The following is a 23532-nucleotide window of genomic DNA, read 5'->3' as shown; positions in this document are numbered from 1 at the left end:
ACTCTGGGATCATGACCTGAGCCGAAGGCAGAGGCTTTAATCCACTGAGCCACCCAGGCGCCCCCAGATTTTATTTATTTGACAGAGATCACAAGTAGGCAGAAATGCAGGCGGGGGGTGGGTGGGGGGGAGCAGGCTCCCTACCAAGCAGAGAGCCCGATGTGGGGCTCAATCCCAGGACCCAGAGATCACGACCGGAGCCAAAGGCAGAGGCTTTAACCCACTGAGCCACCCAGACACCCCTCACCTATGTCTTGGTCAAATATTTTAACATAGAAATTTGCAGAGCCTAGATGATAGGAATGAATATAGGTGTACAGAAATTTAGCCTGCCGGGGCGCCTGGGTGGCTCAGTGGGTTAGCCTCTGCCTTCGGCTCAGGTCATGATCCCAGGGTCCTGGGATCCAGCTCCGCATCGGGCTCTCTGCTCAGCAGGGAGCCTGCTTCCTCCTCTCTCTCTGCCTGTCTCTCTGCCTCCTTGTGATCTCTGTCTGTCAAATAAATAAATAAAATCTTAAAAAAAAAAAGAAAGAAAGAAATTTAGCCTGCCAATTGCTTATTCCTCATTCCTCCTAAGGATTTGGAATATTCTAAATTAGTTGTTCTGAGGGGAAGTAGGAAAAGTAAGTATTTGTTCAGAATATTTTGTTGAACATAAATTATTTATTACTTTTATTATAGCCAGTTGTTTGGGGAAGAAGATGCTGATCAAGAAGTGTCCCCTGACAGAGCTGACCCTGAAGCTTCCTGTGAGTAGACTGGGATATGTTCTCTTATTTAATGAGAACTGCCTTTGTTTTGTTAACTTAATATTAGTAGCATAAGAGGAGAAAAAAATAATTGCTGTTTTGTGTTAGACAGTATGTGTTTAAGATGGGTTATTTCATCTTAAAAACAATGTTTTAAAAAAGTGAGTGGTTCCATTTAATGGTGAGGACAAGGTGCAGAAATTTCACAGATGTAAATAGTGCAGAGAGTTGTTTCCAGATCTGATTATAGGTCCATATTTTGAACTGTTCTACACTTGGCCTTCAGAAATTGAGGTAGAAAAAGATGATGAGCATATTATTCTTTATTTTTGAACTCTGAATGTGTCTTGTGCAGGTGACTTCCACGAATGACTTTTTTTCCCCCCGAAAGTAGATGAGAGCTTAGTTCTACATTTATTATAGCTGAGAATGAAACAGTGTTTGTTTTGTAGGGGAACCAATGGAAGCTGAAGCCAGAGCCAGAGCATCTAATGAAGATGGTGACATTAAACGTATTTCCACTAAGGAATGGGCTAAATCAACTGGATATGATCCAGTTAAACTTTTTACCAAGGTTGTATTTACTTTTTTATAATTATGGATAGATTATTCTGTTTGTTTTAAAATAGTACATGAAACACATGCTTTTTATGCCTAATGCTGTCTTAACAAGTTGATTGATGTCATCAGGGTAAGCAGGTTTTGGAATTTTAAAGATTTGAAAGAGCAAGTGAGCAGGAGAGAGAGCATGAGCCTGGGGATGGGGAGAAGCAGACTTCCCTCTTAAGCAGGGAGCCCATGTGTGGCTTGATCCCAGGGCCCTGGGATCATGGCCTCAGCCGAAGGCAGTGGCTTATTAACCAGCTGAGCTGTGCACGAACCCCTAGGTTTTAAAATTCTAATACTCAGGCTAAATCAATATAGCATCTTTATAGGAATTAAAATAGAGGGGCCCACTTAATACACTCTTGGTTGGCTTTCCTTCCCTCACTTACACTGAACTTCTTGGTTTTCCTTTGGTTCCTGCTGTTTCTCGTCTTACATTCCTTTCCTGCTCAGATTTCTTGGGAGTTTGACATGTACTGAATTACTCTTGAATTCCTAATCCTCTCATTCTTGGTTGACTCCATGTTTGTTAATATGTATTCTGTATGTATGTCTTACTTGCCTGCTGAATATTTCTAGAGAAATCTACAAGATTTTTTTAAAAAAATTATTTATTTATTTGACAGACAAAGAACACAAGTAGGCAGAGAGAGAGGAGGAAGCAGGCTCTCCATGGAGCACAGAGACTGATGCAGGGCTCGATCCCAGGACCCTGGGATCATGACCTGAGCTGAGGGCAGAGGCTTTAACCCACTGAGCCACCCAGGCGCCTCACGAACTTTTTTTTCATTTGGGAAAGTTTTTAATCTATTCCGAATAATAGCTTTGCTGGATAAAGTATTGGCCACAGGTTTCTCCCATTCAGCTCCTGGAATATATTATGTAATTGCCTTCTGGCTTGAAAATTTTCTCCTGAAAAATCTCCTGCTGGCGTTAAGGGGTTTCCTTTGTAAGCTACTATCTTCATTTTTTCTTGCTGCTTTAAAATTTTTTTCTTTATCACCATATTTTACCAATTTAATTTTTTTGTACCTTTGTTTTCAAACAGTATTTTCTCTCTGCTCTCTTGATTTTTTTCGTGGCTCCTGTCTGCTTTCCAACATGCATAGGTCCCAGTGTCCTAACCAAATGGCCTACTACTCCCTCCAGTTTATGTTTCCTCTCCTTTCCTTAGTGAAAAGAGATGTCACACGTTGACTCTTAAAACCTGTTGCATTTATTTCCTTGTTACAGTCTTTTAGAAAACAGATTTTGGTTATGCTTAAAATGTACTTAGTTATGTTATGCATAGTGAAAGTATTTTCCAAACTTGTGTCCATATTCCTCTTCCCATTCTAGTCTGAGCAACATTTGAATGCCAGCATTATCTGAAGCACATCTCCAGTCTGTTCAGTAGGTAACTAAGCATCTGTTATGTGCTGGTCACCACTCTGACAGGAGATACAGTAGTGAATAAGATAGAAAATTGGGTCCCAGCTCTTTGTAGGTGACTTGTAGTTTAGAGGAAAAGTCAAACATGGAACATGTAATATCAAATTCAGAGTATTACGGCATTAAGATCCGATGTATTGGAACCCTTTTTAATACTAAGTAGACTTAACATTGTTAGTAGACATTGTTTTCATATCTAGTATGAGGGTTCAAAAGAGGCGTTCCCAGAGGAAGTGACATTTCAACTGAAGACTTTAAAGAATTGGGGTGGGGATAAGAATGCTACATATACAAAGAAGGTCTCAGGTCGGAAAACTGAAATAATTCCCATCTAAGGGGAGAGTGGGAAGAGGACTAGAAACACAACCTGAGGCCACACCAGGCAAGACTTTTTAGGTCATGACAAGGATGCTATGGCAAGGCAGTGGGAAGCCATTAAAAGGTGGTCTATAGGGTCAAATACAGAGGGTATGCTGTGCACCATTCTAGGACCCTGATATTCCTGTTGTAATCAATATGGGATGGTACCTTCTAAAGTTGTACAATGCTAGAATAATCTGAAGTACAACCTATCTGCATTCCCAGTGGAGGGTGGAGAAAAAGTAGGTTTGTTTAAGGCACTGGGTAGCTCAGTTGATTAAGTGTCCAACTCTCTTTTTTTTTTTAAAGAAAAAAAATTATTTATGAGAGAACGCACAAGCAAGGGAAGCAGCAGTCAGAGGGAGAGGCAGGCTCGCTCCACATTGAGTAGGGAGCCCTATGTGGACTTGATCCCAGGATGATGTTGGGATCATGACCTAAGCTTGATTGAGGCAGATGCTTAACCAACTGAGCTACCCAGGCATTCCCCCCACTTCTTTTTCTTTTCTTTTTTTTTTTTTTAAGATTTTTTATTTATTTATTTGACAGAACAGGCAGGGGTAGCTATAGGCAGAGGGAGGGAGAGAGAGAGAAGCAGGCTCCTGCTGAGCAAGGAGCACGATGCAGGGCTCAATCCCAGGACCCTGGGATCACGACCTGGGCCAAAGGCAGCTGCTTAACCACTAAGCCACGTGGGAGCCCCAAGTGTCCAACTCTTGATTTTGGCTCAGGTCATGATCTCAGGGTTGTGAGATTGAGCCCCACATTTGGCTCCATGCTCATGGGGGAGTCTGTTTAAGATCTGATCTCCCCTGCCCCTCCATGCTCAGGCGTGCTCGCTCGCTCGCTCGCTCGCGCTCTCTCTCTCACTCTTTCTCTGAAATAAGCAAATAAAATCTTTTTTAAGAAGAAAGGGTGGCTGGGTGGCTCAGTGGATTAAGCCTCTGCCTTCAGCTCAGGGCATGATCTCAGGGTCCTGGGATCGAGCCCTGCATCGGGCTCTCTGCTTGGCAGGGAGCCTGCTTCCTTCTCTCTCTCTCTCTGCCTGCCTCTCTGCCTGTTTGTGATCTCTCTCTGTCAAATAAATAAATAAAATCTCTTTAAAAAAGAGAAAGAAAGACTTAGGAACGGGAATGATACCTGGTTTCCTGCTGGGCAGGAAATTAATAAGGTGCCATTCTCTGAGGTAGGTAAGAGGAAGCAGGTGTGTTGTGTAGGGATTAGAGGATGGAATAAGGCAATAGAATCAATTTGAGGTTCCTGTAGAATATTAGAGTAAGGACAGGTAATCCTAAAGGCAAGCAGAGAAGTTTGGATGGATTTGTAGGCCTAAGAGAAAAGAGCATGAAGATTGTTTGTTTAGTACAGAATTCTGAGGGATTCCCAGTATTTAATAATTAGATAAAGGGCATGGAGCTTCTGCATCGAAAACCATGCTAATTCTCCATTGCCTGGGAGTTTTTTTAGCCAAGCGCTTAAGGTCCTCTGTAAAATGTGTCTAACCACATTTGTTGCCCAAATCATACTGAAGTCATTTCTTTACCTATGTACCCATTTCAGACGTTACCATTTCCTTGAACTCTTTCCTTATTCCTCAGAACAAAATTCCTGTTAGTACTCAAAGTTATGTGATATTCACACTAAACTTATATTCTATTTGTATATTTGGCTGGTTTTCCAAATTTTTTTTTTTTTTAAAGATTTTTATTTATTTATTTGACAGATCACAAGTAGGCAGAGAGGCAGGCAGAAGGAGAGGAGGAGGAAGCAGGCTCCCCACTGAGCAGAGAGCCCGCCCGATGCGGGGCTCGATCCCAGGACCCTGGGATCATGACCCGAGCCGAAGGCAGAGGCTTCAACCCACTGAGCCACTCAGGCGCCCCTGGTTTTCCAAATATTTAAGGAAGCTTCATAAATACTGATTGAATTGAATATATTTTGATAGGAATAGTTCAAATTTGGGGGACACCTGGTTGGCTCAGTCAATTAAGCAGCTGACTCTTGATTACAGCTCAGGTCATGCTCTCTGGATTGTGGTATTGAGTCCTGCATTGGGCACTGGGCTCATTGGGATATCTGCTTGGGATTTTCTCTCTCCTTCTGCCCCTCCCCCGCTCATGCTCACTCTCACTCTCTTTTTAAAATAAATAAAATCTTTTAAAAAAAGAAATGGTCCCGAGTTTTTTTATTAAGCCAAATTTATGTTCATAGCTGATATATAAAATAAGCTATTTTGACTAAATAAACTGACAGAAAATACAGCTGAGGAAGAAGTAAATACTAAAATCATCTGAAATTCTATAATAGGATAGTGCACATGATTTTCTCAACTACATATAGTAATGCTTATAACATGTTTTTATCTAGAGCAGGCTCCACTCCAGGACAGAGCTTGACTTAGGGCTCCATCTCATGACCCTGAGATCATGACCTGAACTGAAATCAAGAGTTGGACATTTGACTGACTGAGCTGCCCAGGCACCCCATAACACTTTTGAAAAAGAAATTGTTTTGGTTTTGGGATTTTTGAGGGGGCAGACCACATTTCAAAGATGTTACAGGTGGTTAAATCCTGGTTTTGAGAGCAGTACTTTTAACATGTGTATGCTTGTGGTGCCTGGATGGCATCTGCCTTCATGATCCCAGAGTCCTGGAATCATGTCCCATGTCGGGCTCCCAGCTCAATGGGAAGCCTGCTTCTCCCTCTGCCCCTCCTCCCTGCTCGTGCTCTCTCTCTCATGCTCTCTCAGATAAATAAATAAAATAAAATTTTATGTTTTATTGCTACACCTGTGAACTCGACAATATTGCTAACTGGTATCTCTAGGCTCTGATTTTACTCAGTTCTTGTGGAACTGGTATATGTTTATTTACCTTCTTGATTGGCATGATTTTGGTTCAGATTGATCTTTGGAACTTTGGGTATGCTTTGGGGTGGTAACTTAGGAGGGCAGGGACCATGAGCACTATTCAGGGTTCCTTTACTCCGTTTTTCTCAGCATTTCTGCTTTCACTGTTTCAGATACAGATATTCTGTGTAAAATTTCTTTTATTAGTTTTACGTTTTGTGGGTTATTCTTTTGGAGATTGTTAGTCTACTGGTACAGGACATTAAATCAGAAGATTTTATGGTGTAATATTTGTAGTAAATCAGCAGTGAAACTTTGTTTTATCAGCATAGGGACTGTAGGATTTGTGGGATTTTATCTTTTTTTTTTTTTTTTTAAAGATTTATTTATTTTGACAGAGAGAAATCACAAGTAGACAGAGAGGCAGCCAGAGAGAGAGAGAGAGTAGCAAGCTCCCTGCTGAGCAGAGAGCCCGATGCGGGACTCGATCCCAGGACCCTGAGATCATGACCTGAGCCGAAGGCAGCGGCTTAATCCACTGAGCCACCCAGGCGCCCGGGATTTTATCTTTTATTTATTTTTTATTTTTTTGTTTTTACTTTTTTAAGCTTTTTAAAGATGATATCCGGTATCTGTTGACAATGGACAAATTGTGGCGGAAAAGGAAACCTCCAGTTCCGTTGGACTGGGCTGAAGTACAAAGTCAAGGTAAAACATTTTACAGGGTGCCTGGCTGGATTTGTTAGAAGAGCATATGGCTGTTGACCTCAGGGTCATGAGTTCAAGGCCCACTTTCATTGTAGAGATTACTGACATTGTATCTTTGAATTCTCCAATGATTTTAGGACCTTCGTCACTATTAGCAGTTTTCTTGCACAAATATTTGTAGTTTTCCTGATAATTATTTTAATGGAATTTGTTTAATTTTTATTTTCTTATTAGTCAAGCCTTGAGTTTTTAAGTAAAATAGAGAAATGATGTTTAATAGTGAAATTTCTAATATTTTTTTCCCTTAGGAGAAGAAACCAATGCATCAGATCAACAAAATGAACCGCAGTTAGGTCTGAAAGACCAGCAGGTTCTAGATGTAAAGAGCTATGCATGTCTTTTTTCCAAGAGCATTGAGACTTTGAGAGTTAATTTAGCAGAAAAAGGGGATGGAGCTGAGCTCATATGGGACAAGGTTTGTTTTGAAAATTTGTGGCAATTCTATATCACATGCATATTTTTGTCCTTGAACTATAACCAGAAACTAGTAATTTTTTGGATATCATTTATTCTACCAGAATTTGAAGACATAAGGTTGATTTTGCTTGGATGTTCTCACTTCTAATTACTACATTGAACTATGAATTTTCTGTATGTGAATTCAAATAATATTATAGAACTTAATTTTAGATTCTGGGTATGGATTTGTGGTTTATAATTATGTTTGAAGAATATAATGGACTGGAGAAATACTGTGAATTTATTGGAGAAAATGTTTCATGGGCTTAAAAACTTTCTTGTGTAATACAGATTTGTTAATAGAAGTCATAAAATCCTTTTGGAGACAACAGCTCATGGGCCTGATTTAACCTTGAAAGTAATAAAATTGCCCTTTTATTGAAATAGTGAAAGGTCTGAGACCTCTAAATACAAAAATGTAATTATTCTTACAAGTTAAAATAATATTTAATAATATTTAATAGTACTTTGTGGTTATATGTCATATTTTGAAATTTAATAAATTAATATTTTTAATTGTAATCAGTATTTTCTATGTCTACAAGTGATTTAGCTGTGATAAAATTTCTATGTTTCTATGATGGTAGAGATTTGCCGTGAGATGTAAGGGGAGGAGTTTGGTCAGCTTTACTAAGTTAAGATGATAATTTTGTGCAAATTTTGAAACTGTGATTGAATTAGATATCTTAAATAGAGTAAGTTTATATTTTGGTGTGGGGATTCTTGTAAACATCCTTTTGGGTTTATGTTGTATAAAGATTACTTAATAAATACATATTTTCATTGTTATAATAGTTATTTGGTACGTTTTCATTCATACACAGGGGCTAGATAATAAAACTGAAACTGGGGGTTGTTACCCTCTGATTAAAATCTACATCTAATGGATATGGTGAACCAGTTGCCTAGGGAAGTACCTGATGTACACTGTTAGGCACTGTTAAATATTCATACTTAATCCTTGTTGCAACATTGTAAAATATTTATCTGGTTTTCCCTACTTAATAGTTAAGGAATTACGCATTTAAGGAATTTCATTTGTCTCAGGCTAGCCACCCAGCCAGTAAGTATATAGAGAACTCACATCCTGTCAGTGCTTTTTCTTCTGTACTTCGGTGCTTTTTTTTTTTTTTTTTTTTTTTTTTAAAGATTTTTTATTTATTTATTTGACAGAGAGAAATCACAAGTAGACGGAGAGGCAGGCAGAGAGAGAGAGAGGGAAGCAGGCTCCCTGCTGAGCAGAGAGCCCGATGCGGGACTCGATCCCAGGATCCTGAGATCATGACCTGAGCCGAAGGCAGCGGCTTAACCCACTGAGCCACCCAGGCGCCCAATGTACTTCGGTGCTTTTGAATTACAGGCTAGAATAGTATATTCTTAGTGAAGCAGGAAACCTTGCTGAAATCTAAAGCAACCAAGATAAAATCTCAGGAAGAATAGAAATGGTCAGGGAAGACTTCTGTTGTATTGCCACATGTGAGAAGAACTGCAAGTACAGAAGCATGGTGTATCTGAAGGGAATTTGGAGAAGGAAGACCAAAAGGTGTAGTCCAGATGTTTGAGTCTTTAATGAAGCCCTTTTCTCTAAAAAGCCTTTATCTCTTTGCTATTACCAAGCAACCTCCATTACAGACAGATGGGTCCAGGAGAGGGTTGCCAGCGTCCGTGAATGGAACTGGTGTTCCGGTCTATACACTTAGTGTCCACTGCATTTGTTTAAGCAGGAGTGAGTTCCTAGAGGCCTGGTGGGTTTTGGCATTCTTGTCAGGCTATAGTCCTGGATCCAGGAAGTTGATAATGAGACCTTGGCTTCTTCCTCAAGGCCATTTCTTGTTCTGATTACTGCCTGCTGTGTTATAAAACATGTGAAAGTACTGTTCTGAAGGTGATACTAACTAAATTATTAAGTTTGTGGGAAGACTTTTTAAATTGCTTAAATTGTTGGCAGGATGACCCATCTGCAATGGACTTTGTCACTTCTGCTGCGAACCTCAGGATGCATATTTTCAGTATGAATATGAAGAGCAGATTTGATATAAAATGTGAGTCATTATATACTTCAGTTGTACTACCTAAAGTTCTGAGTTTCTCTTTTTTAACAGTTAAACATATTCATCTTTGTTTTTCAGCAATGGCAGGTAACATTATTCCTGCTATCGCCACCACTAATGCAGTGATTGCTGGGTTAATAGTACTGGAAGGATTGAAGATTTTATCAGGAAAAATAGACCAATGTAGAACAGTGAGTATTCTATTTGCATTTTTTTTTTTTTAAAGATTTTATTTATTTATTTGACAGAGAGAAATTACAAGTACACTGAGAGGCAGGCAGAGAGAGAGAGAAGGAAGCAGGCTCCCTGCTGAGCAGAGAGCCCGATGCGGGACTCGATCCCAGGACCCTGAGATCATGACCTGAGCCGAAGGCAGCGGCTTAACCCACTGAGCCACCCAGGCGCCCCTCTATTTGCATTTTTTATGCAACATTTTTTTTTAACTATTACTATTATTTAAGTACGTTCTGTGCTCAGTGTGGGCCTTGAATTTTTGACCATGAGGTCAAGAGTCACATGTTCTGCCAACTGAGCCAGTCAGGGGCCCCTGTCCAGCCTCTTTTTAATAGTAGTCTAGGGTACCTGGGTGGCTTAGTAGGTTGAGCATCTGTCTTCAGGTCAGGTCATGATCCCAGGGTCCTGGGATCGAGTCCCACATCGACTCCCTGCTAAGCAGGGAGCCTGCTTCTCCCTCTGCCCCTGTACCCCAGCTGTACCCCCCCACCCCCCCTGCTTATACTCTCTGTCTCATTCTCTCTCAAACGAATAAATAAAATACTAAAAAAATATAGTAGTCTATACTTCAGGTGGAAAAAAGAAAAAAGTAACTAATAAAAAGCACATTAAACAGATTATTTAAGGGGAACCTGAGTGGCTCTGTTGGTTAAGCCTCTGCCTTCACCTCAGGTCATGATCCAAGAATCCTGGGATCGAGCCCCATGGGACGGGCTCCTTGCTCAGTGAGGAGCCTGCTTCTCCCTCTTCCTCTGCCATTGGTTCCTGCTTAAGTACTCAAGTGCTCTATCTGTATCAAATACAATCTTTAAAAAACAAATATCATTTAAAAAGTTAAAAATAAAATCGATTAGAGCAGTGGGAAAACCATTGTTCCAGTTACCTTGTGAGTTTATGTGTAAGTAAGCTTCCTGGAAATTACAGCAAGAAGGAAAACATTTGTTTCTCTCATTTTTGTCTGAGCTAGTCAAGCTAGTTTTGTCAAGCTAGTTTGCTTCTAACATTTGCAGTTTTACTGAATTCTTGCCAGCTTAGTGATTCAAAAAACTTTCTTAGAAAAATTGTAGCCAATACTTTTGCTCTTGTTTAGGTTCTCCTTTGTACTACAATGTTGAAATGACCAGTAACTACCTCCTCTGCAGTGCTACTCCTACTTTTCAGTGCCATTATTAATAAACTCTGAAAATATCTTACATTGTTGTGGCATCTGTGGGTGGCTCAGCTCAGGTCTTGATTTCAGGGTTGTGAGTTCAAGCCCCATGTTGGGCTTGATGCTGGGCTTGGAGCCTACTTTAAACAACAAAAACCTTTTGTTTTCATGAAATTTGAGGGTGAAGGACTACAGAATCATCGCCAGTCTGTCATCTTCATTTGGTTTGCTGTTTAAATTTTTTTTGGCTGTCATTCATTCATTCATTCATTCATTCATTTATTTATTTAACAGAGAGAAATCACAAGTAGACGGAGAGGCAGGCAGAGAGAGAAAGGAAGGGAAGCAGGCTCCCTGCTGAGCAGAGAGCCCGATGCGGGACTCGATCCCAGGACCCTGCGATCATGGCCTGAGCCGAAGGCAGCGGCTTAACCCACTGAGCCACCCAGGCGCCCCTTGGCTGTGATTTTTTAAGATTCTGTTTATTTGACACAGATCACAAGTAGGCAGAGAGGCAGAGAGAGAGAGAGGAAGCAGGCTCCCTGATGAGCAGAGAGCCCAATGTGGGGCTCGATCCTAGGAACCTGAGATCATGACCTGAGCCGAAGGCAGAGGCTTTAACCACTGAACCACCCAGGTCCCCTGGCTGTCTTTTTTTTTTTTTAAACTTCTTTTTGATTTCTAATTTATAGTAGTCTGAGCTGTCCTGTGGCTACAGTATGCATCCCTTTGAGCTCACAAACAGTATTGTTTGTTGAATTTATTAAAATGTCTGTTTCCTATAGCATCCTTCTTGTTTCTTTGCTTACTTAGCTTTGTCTTTCTCTTGGGTTAGTGACATTTATGCCTGGTTTTTTGGTTCCCACTTACGTAGTGGATTTTAGGATGGAGTAACGATTTAGCCTGCATGTTAATGGTGTTAGCATTTGTTTTCCTGACTGTTGATTTCCCTTAGCACAGTTACCTTCCCAGTGAAGCCTCAGGTCAAATCTGCTCTCCCATTGAATCCTGCCTCTGGCTCTGCTAGCATGACTAACTACTAGCAGTACTGGTTTGGGAGCCCTCCCCCCAGCACTTACTGCCTCATACAGGATTTACTTCATTAAAATTGGGGATTCCATAGAGTTCCTCTTTAGAATTAAGTCATCTTAGCAGGACCACACTTACCAAGGTCATCAAGAAATGAGAATTTGTGTATTTGCTTCCAGCATTCCTCTGACATTTCTTTGTATTAATCTTGCTAGTGTTTGCCAAACTTGGTAGTAATATGAGGCTGGTTCCTTTTTAAAGATTTCATCCTTTTTTTTTTTCTTTTTTTTAGTGCTGTTTTAAAAAATTTGCATTGGCTCTTAGTTTTTGTGTGGGTACCAGGGAAATGGTAAATAGGTGCAAATACTGCCTGAAGTACATTATTTTTTCTCATAATTAATAAACATTTATGTCATAATCATAGACAACTTGAAAAGAAAGGCAGCATGTTGGTTCCGTACATCTGTGAAAGCATTATCCTTAATTGGAGAAATACGTATATTGCTTTTGAGAAGTTGGCTTCATATTGATAAGAACAACCACTAGGAAGACACCCAAAAATTGTTTTAGTGCTACCAGGGATGAGTATAGTTAGGCCCTTACTTTTGCTAAATTAGTTTGTAGAATCGTTTAGTTAGTACAAGATTTCTTTTTCAGGGGCGCCTGGGTGGCTCAGTGGGTTAAGCTGCTGCCTTTGGCTCGGGTCATGATCTCGGGGTCCTGGGATCAAGCCCCGCATTGGGCTCTCTGCTCAGTGGGGAGCCTGCTTCCTCCTCTCTCTCTGCCTGCCTCTCTGCCTACTTGTGATCGCTCTCTGTCAAATAAATAAATAAAATCTTTATAAAAAGAAAAAAAAAGATTTCTTTTTCAGTAAGCATAGCCTTTCACATGGCAGCCAATTAGAAAAGAAAGTTCAAAGATCAGGCTCTTATTAAAAAGGGCATGATTTGGGGTGCCTGGGTAGGTTAAAGCCTCTGCCTTTGGCTCTGGTCATGATCTCAGGGTCCTGGGATTGAGTCCCCGTATCTGGCTCTCTGCTCAGCAGGGAGCCTGCACCCCGCCCCCCCGACTTCTGCCTACCTCTCTGCCTACTTGTGATCTCTCTCTCTGTCAAATAAATAAAATCTTTTTATTTTATTTTATTTTTATTTTTTTAATTTTTTTAAAAAAGATTTTATTTATTTATTTGTCAGAGAGAGAGAGGGAGAACACAAGCAGGCAGAGCAGCAGGCAGAGGCAGAGAGAGAAGCAGGTTCCCCACTGAGCAAGGAGCCCGATGCGGGACTCGATCCCAGGACCCTGGGATCATGACCTGAGCTGAAGGCAGCAGCTTAACCAACTGAGCCACCCAGGCATCCCAAAATCTTTTTTTTTTAAAGGCCATGATTTTTCTTCCGTTTTTTCCAATCTAAAAGGGAATATTTAAGTCATTTTTTTATTAGCTGTACAGTAAAGAAGATGGTAGACGTTAGGTTGTATGGTATACAAAATCATAACTCAGATTTGTGGATTCTGTGTGTATTTTTTCTCCTCCAAAGATCTTTTTGAATAAACAACCAAACCCAAGAAAGAAGCTTCTTGTGCCTTGTGCACTGGATCGTCCTAACCCTAATTGTTACGTATGTGCCAGCAAGCCAGAGGTGACTGTTCGGCTGAACGTCCACAAAGTGACTGTTCTCACATTACAGGATAAGGTAAGTGCAGGGGCTGGTTCTCTTCCACAAGGTTTGTCTGTTTTTCTTTCCTAAAAACAGGAAACCTAGGTTCCCTTCTGCTTGATAGTGTTAGTGTGTTAACAAACTAAAAGCCACATAATGATTCTGAAAGATTCTGACTACTAAAGTGCGTTGCTCTGATATTCTAGGTTGCTTTACTATCTGGGTTCCTACTGGTTTTTCGGTCTGTGGTTCCAGAGTATGTGCCTCACATCCCAGAAAGGAATAGATGAATTTGGATGGAATATGCACCACAGGTGGTACAGAGGTGATACAGTTTGTTGGCAAGCGAGAGACACTTTGTTCCCAGATAGTGTGTCATTTTTGTGTTTCCTGACAGGCAGTATCCTTAAACGGTCTGGTGATGGTCCTGATTCTAGTGTGTTAAATTGGCCTCTTATGACATGCTGCATTTGTGGATCTGGATTCACCAGTAATAGATGTCTGGAGTGAAGGAAATGGAAGTTTAGGATGTGGTCTGGTCCTTAGGTTCCTTCTAAATTAGTTTAGATTAGTTTATAAATGGCCCACACGGGTTCCACTTCTCACTTTTGGCATCACTTCACATTGCTCTCTGTTAATCCCCATCGTCATGTTTCATATTTATATGACATGGGGGTGATAGATTCTTGTGGCCCAGACTGCTTAAGAGGGAGGGAGAAATAGCTTTCCTCCCAGAACTGATTGCATAGGGCAGATTGATTTGAACTTATGTTTCGATGGAGAAGCAGCAGGATTTGGTATACTGGCCAGCAGAGGGTGATTGCCCTCCCTGCTTTCTTAGGAAATAATTGTAGTTGGTACGTAGTCATTCTTGAGCTTAAAGGCAAGCCCACTATTTGTGGGATAATGAGACTTTTAAAGAATTCCTCTGTTATTTTTAAGAGCAGCTAGTATTTGACAGATTACTATCACTCCTGATCCATCTTGGAATTTAAAGAGAGATGGAACTTGGGAAGAGGAAAACTATCTGAGAATCAGTTTTATGAGAAGTTTTCCATCTACAAAACATCTGCAAATACAGGATTGGCGTAGAGACTGAGACAAAATATGCCAAGTGTCTAGCTCAGTCTAATCTGTAGGGAAGGACAAAGTACTAAGAGCCAATCAAGATTTGTCAGTTTCCCGTTTGGAGGAAGTTTTATCTGAACTTTATCAGTGATTATACGTGGGGGTGGATGGTGGGCAGCATGGGTATGGAGTAATTTGGTGAATTTCCAGTGCTTTCCTGCATACCCTGACATTTCTTAAAGAACAGCTTTGCCCCTTTCCAATGGAAGGGAAAGTAAGAGCCTTTATGGGAAATGTCTTTTTTTGTTGTTTTTTATGGTCTTTAGCTATATATATTAATATTTTGAATCTTTTTTTCTTACAGATAGTGAAAGAAAAATTTGCTATGGTAGCACCAGATGTCCAAATTGAAGATGGGAAAGGAACAATCCTAATATCTTCAGAAGAAGGAGAGACAGAAGGTATCATGCATCGTGTTTATTCACTTCCCTCGTTTGGGTGGAAACTGTATCCATGAAGACATAATATTAGTTTGTCCATTTACTGTACATGTTCTTCAGTATCACAGCTGAAGGGGCAATATTTGATCATAAAAGTGGGCTCCCTAGGTGGCACTGCCTTGCTGGGATCACCACAGTTCCAGGTTTGGGGCTCCCATGTTGTCAGGGTATCTCAGGGGCTATTTCTTGAGAACCCAGTGCATAGTTAGGTTTACAGTGACCCTCATGCTCTTGTCCACTAACAAGGAACCACCTTTCCTGTATCATGGATCCTGGGAGTTAAAATAGTAATGAGAAGATTGCCCTGATTGTTAGGGTAGGAAGGGTAATTTAAGGCTATGAAGTGTTTCATCCAAGAGTAAAGAAAGAAGCCTTGATAGCCTGCTGTAGAGCAGAAAGCAGTGCTGAAAAAATCAGCACCCACTTTTGGCTTTCTAGGCTTTCCTTTTCAAAAATTCAAGCAGGTCAGGGCATTTGGGTGGTGCACTTGGTTAACCATCCAACCATTAGTTTGGGCTTGGGTCATAATCGCGGGTTTGTGGGTTAGAGCTCTGCGTCAGCCTGTGTGCTCAGCACAGAGTCCGCTGGGATTTTCTCTCGCTCTGCCCCTCCCACTTGTACACTCTCTCTCTAAAATAAATGAAATGAATCTTTTTTAAGAAGTACAAGCATGTCATCCTTTTTGTTAATGTATTTGTTGTACAAAGTACAATACATTTGATTTTTTTTTTTTTTAAGATTTTATTTATTTATTTGATGGAGAGAGACACAGCGAGAAAGGGAACACAAACGGGGAGTGGGAGAGGGAGAAGCAGACTCCCTGCCGAGCAGTGAGCCTGATGTGGGACTCGATACCGGATCTCCAGGATCATGACCCAGGCCAAAGACAGTCGCCAAACCAACTGAGCCACCCAGGCGCCCGATAACTAGAATTTAAAATGGAATCTACTGGGCGCCTGGGTGGCTCAGTGGGTTAAGCCGCTGCCTTCGGCTCAGGTCATGATCTCAGGGTCCTGGGATCGAGTCCCGCATCAGGCTCTCTGCTCAGCAGGGAGCCTGCTTCCTCCTCTCTCTCTCTCTGCCTGCCTCTCTGCCTACTTGTGATCTCTCTCTGTCAAATAAATAAATAAAATCTTAAAAAAAAATAAAATAAAATAAAATGGAATCTACTGGGGCGCCTGGGTGGCTCAGTGGTTAAGTCTCTGCCATCGACTTGGGTCCTGGTCTCAGGGTCCTGGGATCGAGCCCCACATCAGGCTCCCTGCTCACTGGGGAGCCTGCTTCCCACCCTCTCTCTGCCTGCCTCTCTGCCTACTTGTGACCTCTCTGTCAAATAAATAAATAAATAAATAAATAAATAAATAAATAAAATCTTAAGTAAGTAAAATGGAATTTACTTAGTCTGTGCCAGGCACTACATAGGTCAACAGGTTTTATGTATTCTGTGCCCCGCGTGGAGCAAACAGACGGGGTGAAACTGGGAGCCAGGTGAGGAAGCACTTCGTTTTGTAAGTGACACTTGAGTGCTTTTACAGGTCAAGAGAAGAGCATTTGAATGTGCAGGAGAGAAAGGATAATTAAGGCAGAAAGACTCAGAAATAGGGAGGAAGAGGTGGTGACATCAGAAGTTTGGTTAGAGGTATTGTTCTTCGTCGGAGTATTTACAATCCACGTGGCAAAGGCTTATTGAGTGCCAGTGGGTGTTAGCCACTGTACTGCATGAAGCAGAAGTGACACGTGGAAACTAAAGCTAGATTGGAGGGATTATTTCTGGGAGGTCCCAGAGGCTCACCATTGAGAAATGTTGAAAAATGGAAAATCCTTTCAAATCAACAAAGTTTTCTCATTTTCTGAATTACAGAATTTGCTGAAAAGTAGTTTGTTGAAGTTGGCCTGGATAACCTCTTTGCAAGTAAAACATATTTTAAACAACTCTAATTTGTTCTTCAGCTCCTCTGGGATTCCAAATTAATTTGGTGTGAATGGGAGAATGTTGCCAGAACTTCTCACAGTTTGGTTCTTTTTAACCAGTTTTAGTAGTTGAATATTCTTCATTCGGAGTTGAATTTCTAAGTGCCTAATATTTTATTTTACTTATTTTTAAGATTTTATTTATGTATTTGACAGAGATCACAAGCAGGCAGAGAGGCAGGCGGGGGAGGGGGGGAAGCAGGCTCCCTGCTGAGCACAGAGCCCGATGCAGGCCTCGATCCTAGGACCCTGAGATCGTGACCTGAGCGGAAGGCAGGGGCTTAACCCACTGAGCCACCCAGGTGCCCCCTAAGTGCCTAATATTTTAGTGGATTAGTTTGGTAGAGCCACCATTCCAGAATACACAGGGTGACTTAAATAACAGAAAATTATTTTCTTGCGGCGCCTGGGTGGCTCAGTGGGTTAAGCCTTTGCTTTCAGCTCAGGTCATGGTCTCAGGGTCCTGGGATCAAGCCCTGCATCGGGCTCTCTGCTCATTGAAGGACCTGCTTCTCCTTTCTCTGCTTGCCTCTCTATCTACTTGTTATCTCCCTCTTTGTCAAATAAATACAATCTTAAAGAAAAAAAGAAAGAAAAACATTTGTTTTCTCATAATTCTGGCAGTTGTGAGTCAACAGGCTCGCTTTCTCTTGAGGGGCTTCTTACAAGAATTCTGTTTAGGTTGATTTAGGGCCTACCCTAACAGCCTCATTATAACTTAATCACCTCTTTAAAAAGCACTGTCTCCAAATACAGTGACGTATGCTGGGGTTAGGGCTCCAACATATGACTTTGAGGGAGTGACCTAATTCAGCTTATATTAGGGGTTTAATCTTTTTTAAACAACTATGACTGCTCCGTGGAATATATAACTGAAGTATCTAAATTCCTTTCCAATTTCTTAGCTAATAATCACAAAAAGCTGTCAGAATTTGGAATTAGAAATGGGAGCCGGCTTCAAGCAGACGACTTCCTTCAGGACTACACTTTATTGATCAACATCCTTCATAGGTAGGAAGTATTAATATTTTAAGTTTAAGATATTATTTGAATGTAAAAACTTAAATTGGAGGAAAAAAAATAAATAATTTTCTTACCTTAAGCCCTACTGTTCATTTGAAGCCATGAAGTGTATTTACTTGAGTTGGCTACTAAGTTCCCTGAGGCTTCACCTACGGAAGAATTTGGGAATTCAGAAACAAAAGGAATAGGCAAAAAATATTTAAGGGTAACTCACCATAGTGTCTGATCAGAAAGATCTAGAAAAGGTAGAAATCCAGGCATTTAAAGAGTTAGAATTGGGGGTGAACTCTTTTTGATAATTGAACTAAAATAAAAACTTCAATGTTTTTAAAAGATTCATTAGAAGAAAAGAAGAAATCTTTCTCCCAGTAGACAAATATTTTATTTGTGATGTATAACAATACCAAGACATTTAAAAATTATCCTATAGAGATTTTTGAATCCTGTATTTTTTTCTTTTTATTTGATTTAATGTCCTGCCCATTTTTATATAAAAAAGCATTCTTGTGCTGTGTTACGGAGTATTTGCTCGTATATAACAGAAGACAGATGGCCCTACACCTGGGTATGATTAGCTGTTGAGTCAGGTGCATTTTGGTGCACTGCTCCCACTGATACACCTCAACTACACACTGAATTGGGACTTTTGGGTACCATCCCAGCAAACATGTGAAGGGAGTTGCCATCAGCATCCAGTTGTTTTGCCAATATTGCCATCTCTCTGTGAACTTGAAGCTTATGTAGTTGTTTGGAGAATATCACATTGTAGTACTTGGTTGGTTTATAAAAAGCATAGAATGACAGGAAAGACTGAATGTGACTTAATAATAAGCATGAGTTTCCCAGAGTTAGACAATTGAGTCAAAGATAGGTATTGCTAGGGAGTCATCTCTGGCTTCAGACACCATTGCATGCCAGTGGTGTGCTTGTATTCAGTTATACAAGAGAAGACAATGGAAGGACATGTACAATAAAATGGAAATCTATCAGATGGTGTCTAAAGAGGAGGCATAATTAGGGTTTTTTAATCATATTTTTTAGCTCTCTGGGAACAGAAACCCCCTTATAACATGTAAGTCTTTTGCTTGACTTTCATGCATTAAACTTTCATACATGTTTTTGGGACCTCATTACAAAAGCAGGGTGCTGCCGGTAAAGATGGGGGGAAACCCAGAGTCCATGGAACCTTCCTATTCCTAAAACACCAGATGGTGCTGGTCAAGAGCAGTGTGTGTAGAATCTTTAAACATGGTAGCTGAAGAAATAATGCCTAAGAGCTAGATTGGGTCACAGAGTTTTGAAGTCCATTTTCTGCTCTAGCAGTAAAAGTTGTGTAATTTTTTTTTTTTTTGTAATATTTTTTAAAGACCTTTTCCTTGATTTGAAGGGGCAGTGGTATTGGCCATTTGAATTATCACAGAAATGTGTTATGTGCAGTCTTATTTTTAATTTTATCAGCTCTTTGAAAATCAGGATCTGTTTGCTGTGTACATAGTACATGCACTTAGAGCTTTGAGGAGCAGTGTCTCTCTGGTGTGCCTTTGCTATTATAAATAGTCGCATGGTCCAGTTTTACAGTGTGGTGTTCTTTTACAGTGAGGACCTAGGGAAGGATGTTGAATTTGAAGTTGTTGGTGATGCCCCAGAAAAAGTGGGGCCCAAACAAGCCGAAGATGCTGCCAAGAGCATAACCAATGGCAGTGATGATGGAGCTCAGCCTTCCACGTCCACTGGTGAGTCGTGGCCCCAGTCATCCAGTGCTTTGTTAATTATCCACCAAGCAAGCTGCTACATAGAAATAAACCGTGGTTCTTTGATGAATTTGACCATAAAACAGAAATCCATAGGACTCTTAGAGGTGTGTATTGATTTGGCATTGTTTTAATGGAGCTCTGAATATAGGAACCCTGAAGACATTTAAGAATGGGAAATTCTATGGAAAATAGGAACTGTTCTTTTTTGTTATTGGGTTTTTACAACTGGAAATATCAGTGAATTTGCTAATGCATGAGGATGCTTCATTCTTTGTAGCAATAGTTTTGGATTTGGGGTGCCTGTTGTAAGTATAGGATTTTTCGGGTGCCTGGGTGGCTCACTGGGTTAAGCCTCTGCCTTTGGCTCAGTTTATGATCTCAGGGTCCTGGGATTGAGTCCTGAATTGGGCTCTTTGCTCAGCAGGGAGCCTGCTTCCCCCTCTCTCTGCCTGCTTGTGATCTCTCTTTCTCTGTCAAATAAATAAATAAAATCTTAAAAAAAAAAAAAGTATAGGATTTTAGCATTTCACAGTTTTCTCGGAACCATTATAACTTTGGTAAAGTGCATCAGAGGCTCTGTTTCCCTGGGTTTTCTGTGCTAGTGCTTGATGCTTTAATGTGTGCTCAGATTGGAATGTTTCCTGCCTACCCACAACAGCCCCCCTTCCTTCATTCTTTACTTAGGAAACTAAAAGTTACCAGCTTTTTTACTACTATATTTCCATTTCTTTAGCTATGTGTCTTTGGTATTCTTTGGAGTATGATTGTTCTTGGTTCTTATATTCTCAGAGAATTTTAAAGATGGACTTTGAGACTAGCTAGAGTGTGGTCCACTTATGAGCCATGGGTTCATGACCTTTCCCCTCCTCCAAAAATAGAAAAGAGAAAGGGACTATGGTAGTTTTTAAAAAGTCATAATTCAAAATGTGCATTGTTTGATCCCTTATTGTGGGTCGGTTTGGGAGGCTTTAGCAACCAGTAAGATAGGTATTCTGCCTTTGCTTTGGCGTGGGCATGGTGGGTGCATTGGGGGTGGTACATGAAACCAGCTGTGGTGTAAGGTTATGAGCATGTATGGTAGAGCCCACTGTGTGGATTTGAATCCCAGCCATATCCTCTGCTATTGTGTGACCTTGGGCAAGTCAGTCTCTGTAGGTCAGTTTCCTTTTCTGGAAAACGGATAATAATGTTATCTTCTTTATAGGGTTGTTGTGATGATTAAATGAGTTGTTATATGCAAAATGCTCAGAACAGTTCCTGGCACATTGTAAGTGCTATATATATGTTGTTGTTGTCGTTGTTTTATTATTATTATTACCATTACTACCAGTATTAGGATATGCACCCTCCCCTATTCTGTTGGAGAAATAGATACAAAGATTGTGTTATAAGAATTTGAGTTCTGTAATGCTTGTTACAATTTTTTGTTTAAATTAGAAAACAGATTGGTGCTTGTTACGGAAAACAGTAAACTACAGTAATGTGGGGGTGCCTGGGTGGCTCAGTGGGTTAAGCTTCTGCCTTCAGCTCAGGTCATGATCCCAGGGTCCTGGGATTGAGTCCCACATTGGGCTCCCTGCTCAGCAGGGAGCCTGCTTTCCCCTCTCTCTGCCTGCCTCTCTGCCTACTTGCGATCTCTCTCTGTGTCAAATAAATAAATAAGATCTTTTAAAAAACCCACAGAACTACAGAAATGTGTAATGTATAAAGTGAAGGTTCCATGAGGGTAGCCTACCATTCTTAAGTTTGGTATATATTAGAAATGCGAGCTCTTCACTTTCATAAAAAATTAGTGAATCACTAGTAACTCCCACACTTTTAACCATTTTTTCCCTTTTTTCTGAAATAAGCACAAGAGCAAGATGATGTGCTCATAGTTGATTCGGATGAAGAAGGTCCTTCAAATAATGCTGACATCAGTGAAGAAGAGAGAAGTCGCAAGAGGAAATTAGATGAAAAGGAGAATATCAGTGCAAAGAGGTCCCGCACAGAACAGACAGAAGAGCTTGATGATGTTATAGCATTAGATTGAACAGAAATGCCTCTAAACAGAATCCTCTTACTGCAGTAGGTCATCTGGGCAGAACCAGGTTATTTGTTATGTCCTTTGTTCCAAAGGGAAAAATTGACATCAGTGACTTGAAGATGATTCTTCTCCCTTTGAAAGCATTCATTTTGCTAGAACAATTAGAAACATTGCGGTATGCTGTATTGAAAGTAGGAATATAGTTTTAAAGCCCTTTGAACAAAGTGTGTGCATAACCAGTCATCAGATGAAACAACACAATGCATGTTGCCTTTTTAATGTAAATACCCTTAGGTATCATTTAACAGTTTTAAAATATTGTGGTTTAGTAAAGTTGATACCTGGTTATAAATATTACGCCTTTATTTTTGGTTAGAAGAAGAATTATTTTTAGCCTAGATCTAACCATTTTCATACTCTTAACTGACTGAAACAGATTCAAAGAAGTATCAAGTGCTATGCATTGAAATGTGTTTTTAAATGTTAACTGGCACTATGTATATTAATGTAAAACAATGTTAATTTACTCAAGTTTTCAGCTTGTACTGCCTGGTATGTCTGTGTAAGAAGCCAATTTTTGTGTATTGTTACAGTTTCAGGTTATTTATATTTGATGTTTTGTAGAACTCAAATACAACTATACTGTACTTATGGACCAAATAAATGGCATCTGCATACTTGTTATACATGCCTGCAAAGTTCACGTTTCTGCGGCCTTAACCGGTTTATATTTTACTGCAGGCATGCCAAACTCTTTCCTTTTAAAGAGTTAACTCATAGTGGATGTGAAGGTTAAATGATCTCCACTGTTTGCCACAGATAAGTACTTTCTAAAATAAAACTTTCGATGGCATTGTTACTTTTTAAGTGTGGTTGTAAACAACTGGCCTTCTGTTGAGAACAGTAAGTGATCTTTGCCCAGCCCCAGGAACTTAGAACCTTGGATTTGAGATTCCGGAGCAAGGGGGAGTCTTCATTATCCAGTCTTCTCTGGGTTGCCCCTCCCCAGCCCCACCCCCGATTCATCAGAGTCCCTTCTCCAGTGTACCATTTAGGGCCCAACTCCAGCCTACAGAAGTGGCCGGAATAGTCCTGGATGGATCAGCACCCATGTCTCTGCCTTGGACCTCAGAGGGCCTTGGCCCTTAGGGTAGCTCTCCTCACACAGATGTGCCTTGGGTTTTTAGATAACAGAAACCCCTAAAGCTGTTTAACCCCCATTCGATACCCTCAGCCTTGGTTGGTTTTGGCTATAGTCAATTAAATTCCAAATGGTCAACTCATTAAATTTTGCTCCATTCTGTTTCATTCTTACTCTGCCACCTAGCTTATTAACTTTTTGCTCCTTGTTTTGTATCATTTGTAAATTCAGCATGTGAGCAAAGCCTTCAGAAGAATCATGCTGAACAACACTCAGCCCTCAGGGGCATGCCACCTGATGTCTGCAGGATGGACTGACTTCCAGCCTCCAATAACAGCACTGAGTGAGCTGAATCCCCACCTACATCTATACAAGCCTATGAGGCTCACTTTGCCTTTAGATGTTCCCATTTTCTTCCAGAAAAAAAGATCTCAAAATTACAAAACCATGTAACAGACAATAATGAAATTACTCTGGAATTCCACCTCAGAAATGTTTCAGTTAATTGGTTTGTCACTGGTGATCAAGTTCAATTTTGAAATTCCATTCCTAAAACCTCACCCTGCCCTTAGACTCAATTGTCAGTCGTTTCCAGCATTTTGTATGTTTATTTTTTTCCATTTGTATGTACGTGGCAGTTAGTGCAAATTTGATAGATTTCTGTTTTGGCAGACCAGTGGTTTCTATCTCTGCAAAAACTCTATT

The 23532-nt window shown here is 40.5% G+C and overlaps 1 protein-coding gene across 1 annotated transcript in view; it reads left to right on the top strand.

The window, feature by feature from the left end:
- UBA2 (ubiquitin like modifier activating enzyme 2) overlaps positions 1-22545 on the top strand; it is a 38726-nt gene extending 16181 nt beyond the window's left edge. The window contains exons 7-17 of the mRNA XM_004765185.3: positions 682-749; positions 1202-1323; positions 6604-6703; positions 7012-7178; positions 9171-9264; positions 9352-9464; positions 13225-13380; positions 14777-14873; positions 17789-17894; positions 19503-19639; positions 21511-22545. Coding sequence (XP_004765242.1) covers positions 682-749; positions 1202-1323; positions 6604-6703; positions 7012-7178; positions 9171-9264; positions 9352-9464; positions 13225-13380; positions 14777-14873; positions 17789-17894; positions 19503-19639; positions 21511-21692 — 1342 coding nt within the window. The 3' untranslated portion in view covers positions 21693-22545. The remainder of the gene's footprint in view (positions 1-681; positions 750-1201; positions 1324-6603; positions 6704-7011; positions 7179-9170; positions 9265-9351; positions 9465-13224; positions 13381-14776; positions 14874-17788; positions 17895-19502; positions 19640-21510) is intronic.
- The last annotated feature ends 987 nt before the right edge of the window (positions 22546-23532 follow it).

Source organism: Mustela putorius, unplaced genomic scaffold, assembly GCF_011764305.1.
Source record: "Mustela putorius furo isolate JIRA1106 unplaced genomic scaffold, ASM1176430v1.1 tig00000174_pilon_pilon_pilon, whole genome shotgun sequence".
Taxonomy (NCBI): Eukaryota; Metazoa; Chordata; class Mammalia; order Carnivora; family Mustelidae; genus Mustela; species Mustela putorius.
The sequence above is the reverse complement of the archived record's forward strand: the minus strand, read 5'-3'. Positions and strand labels throughout refer to the sequence as shown.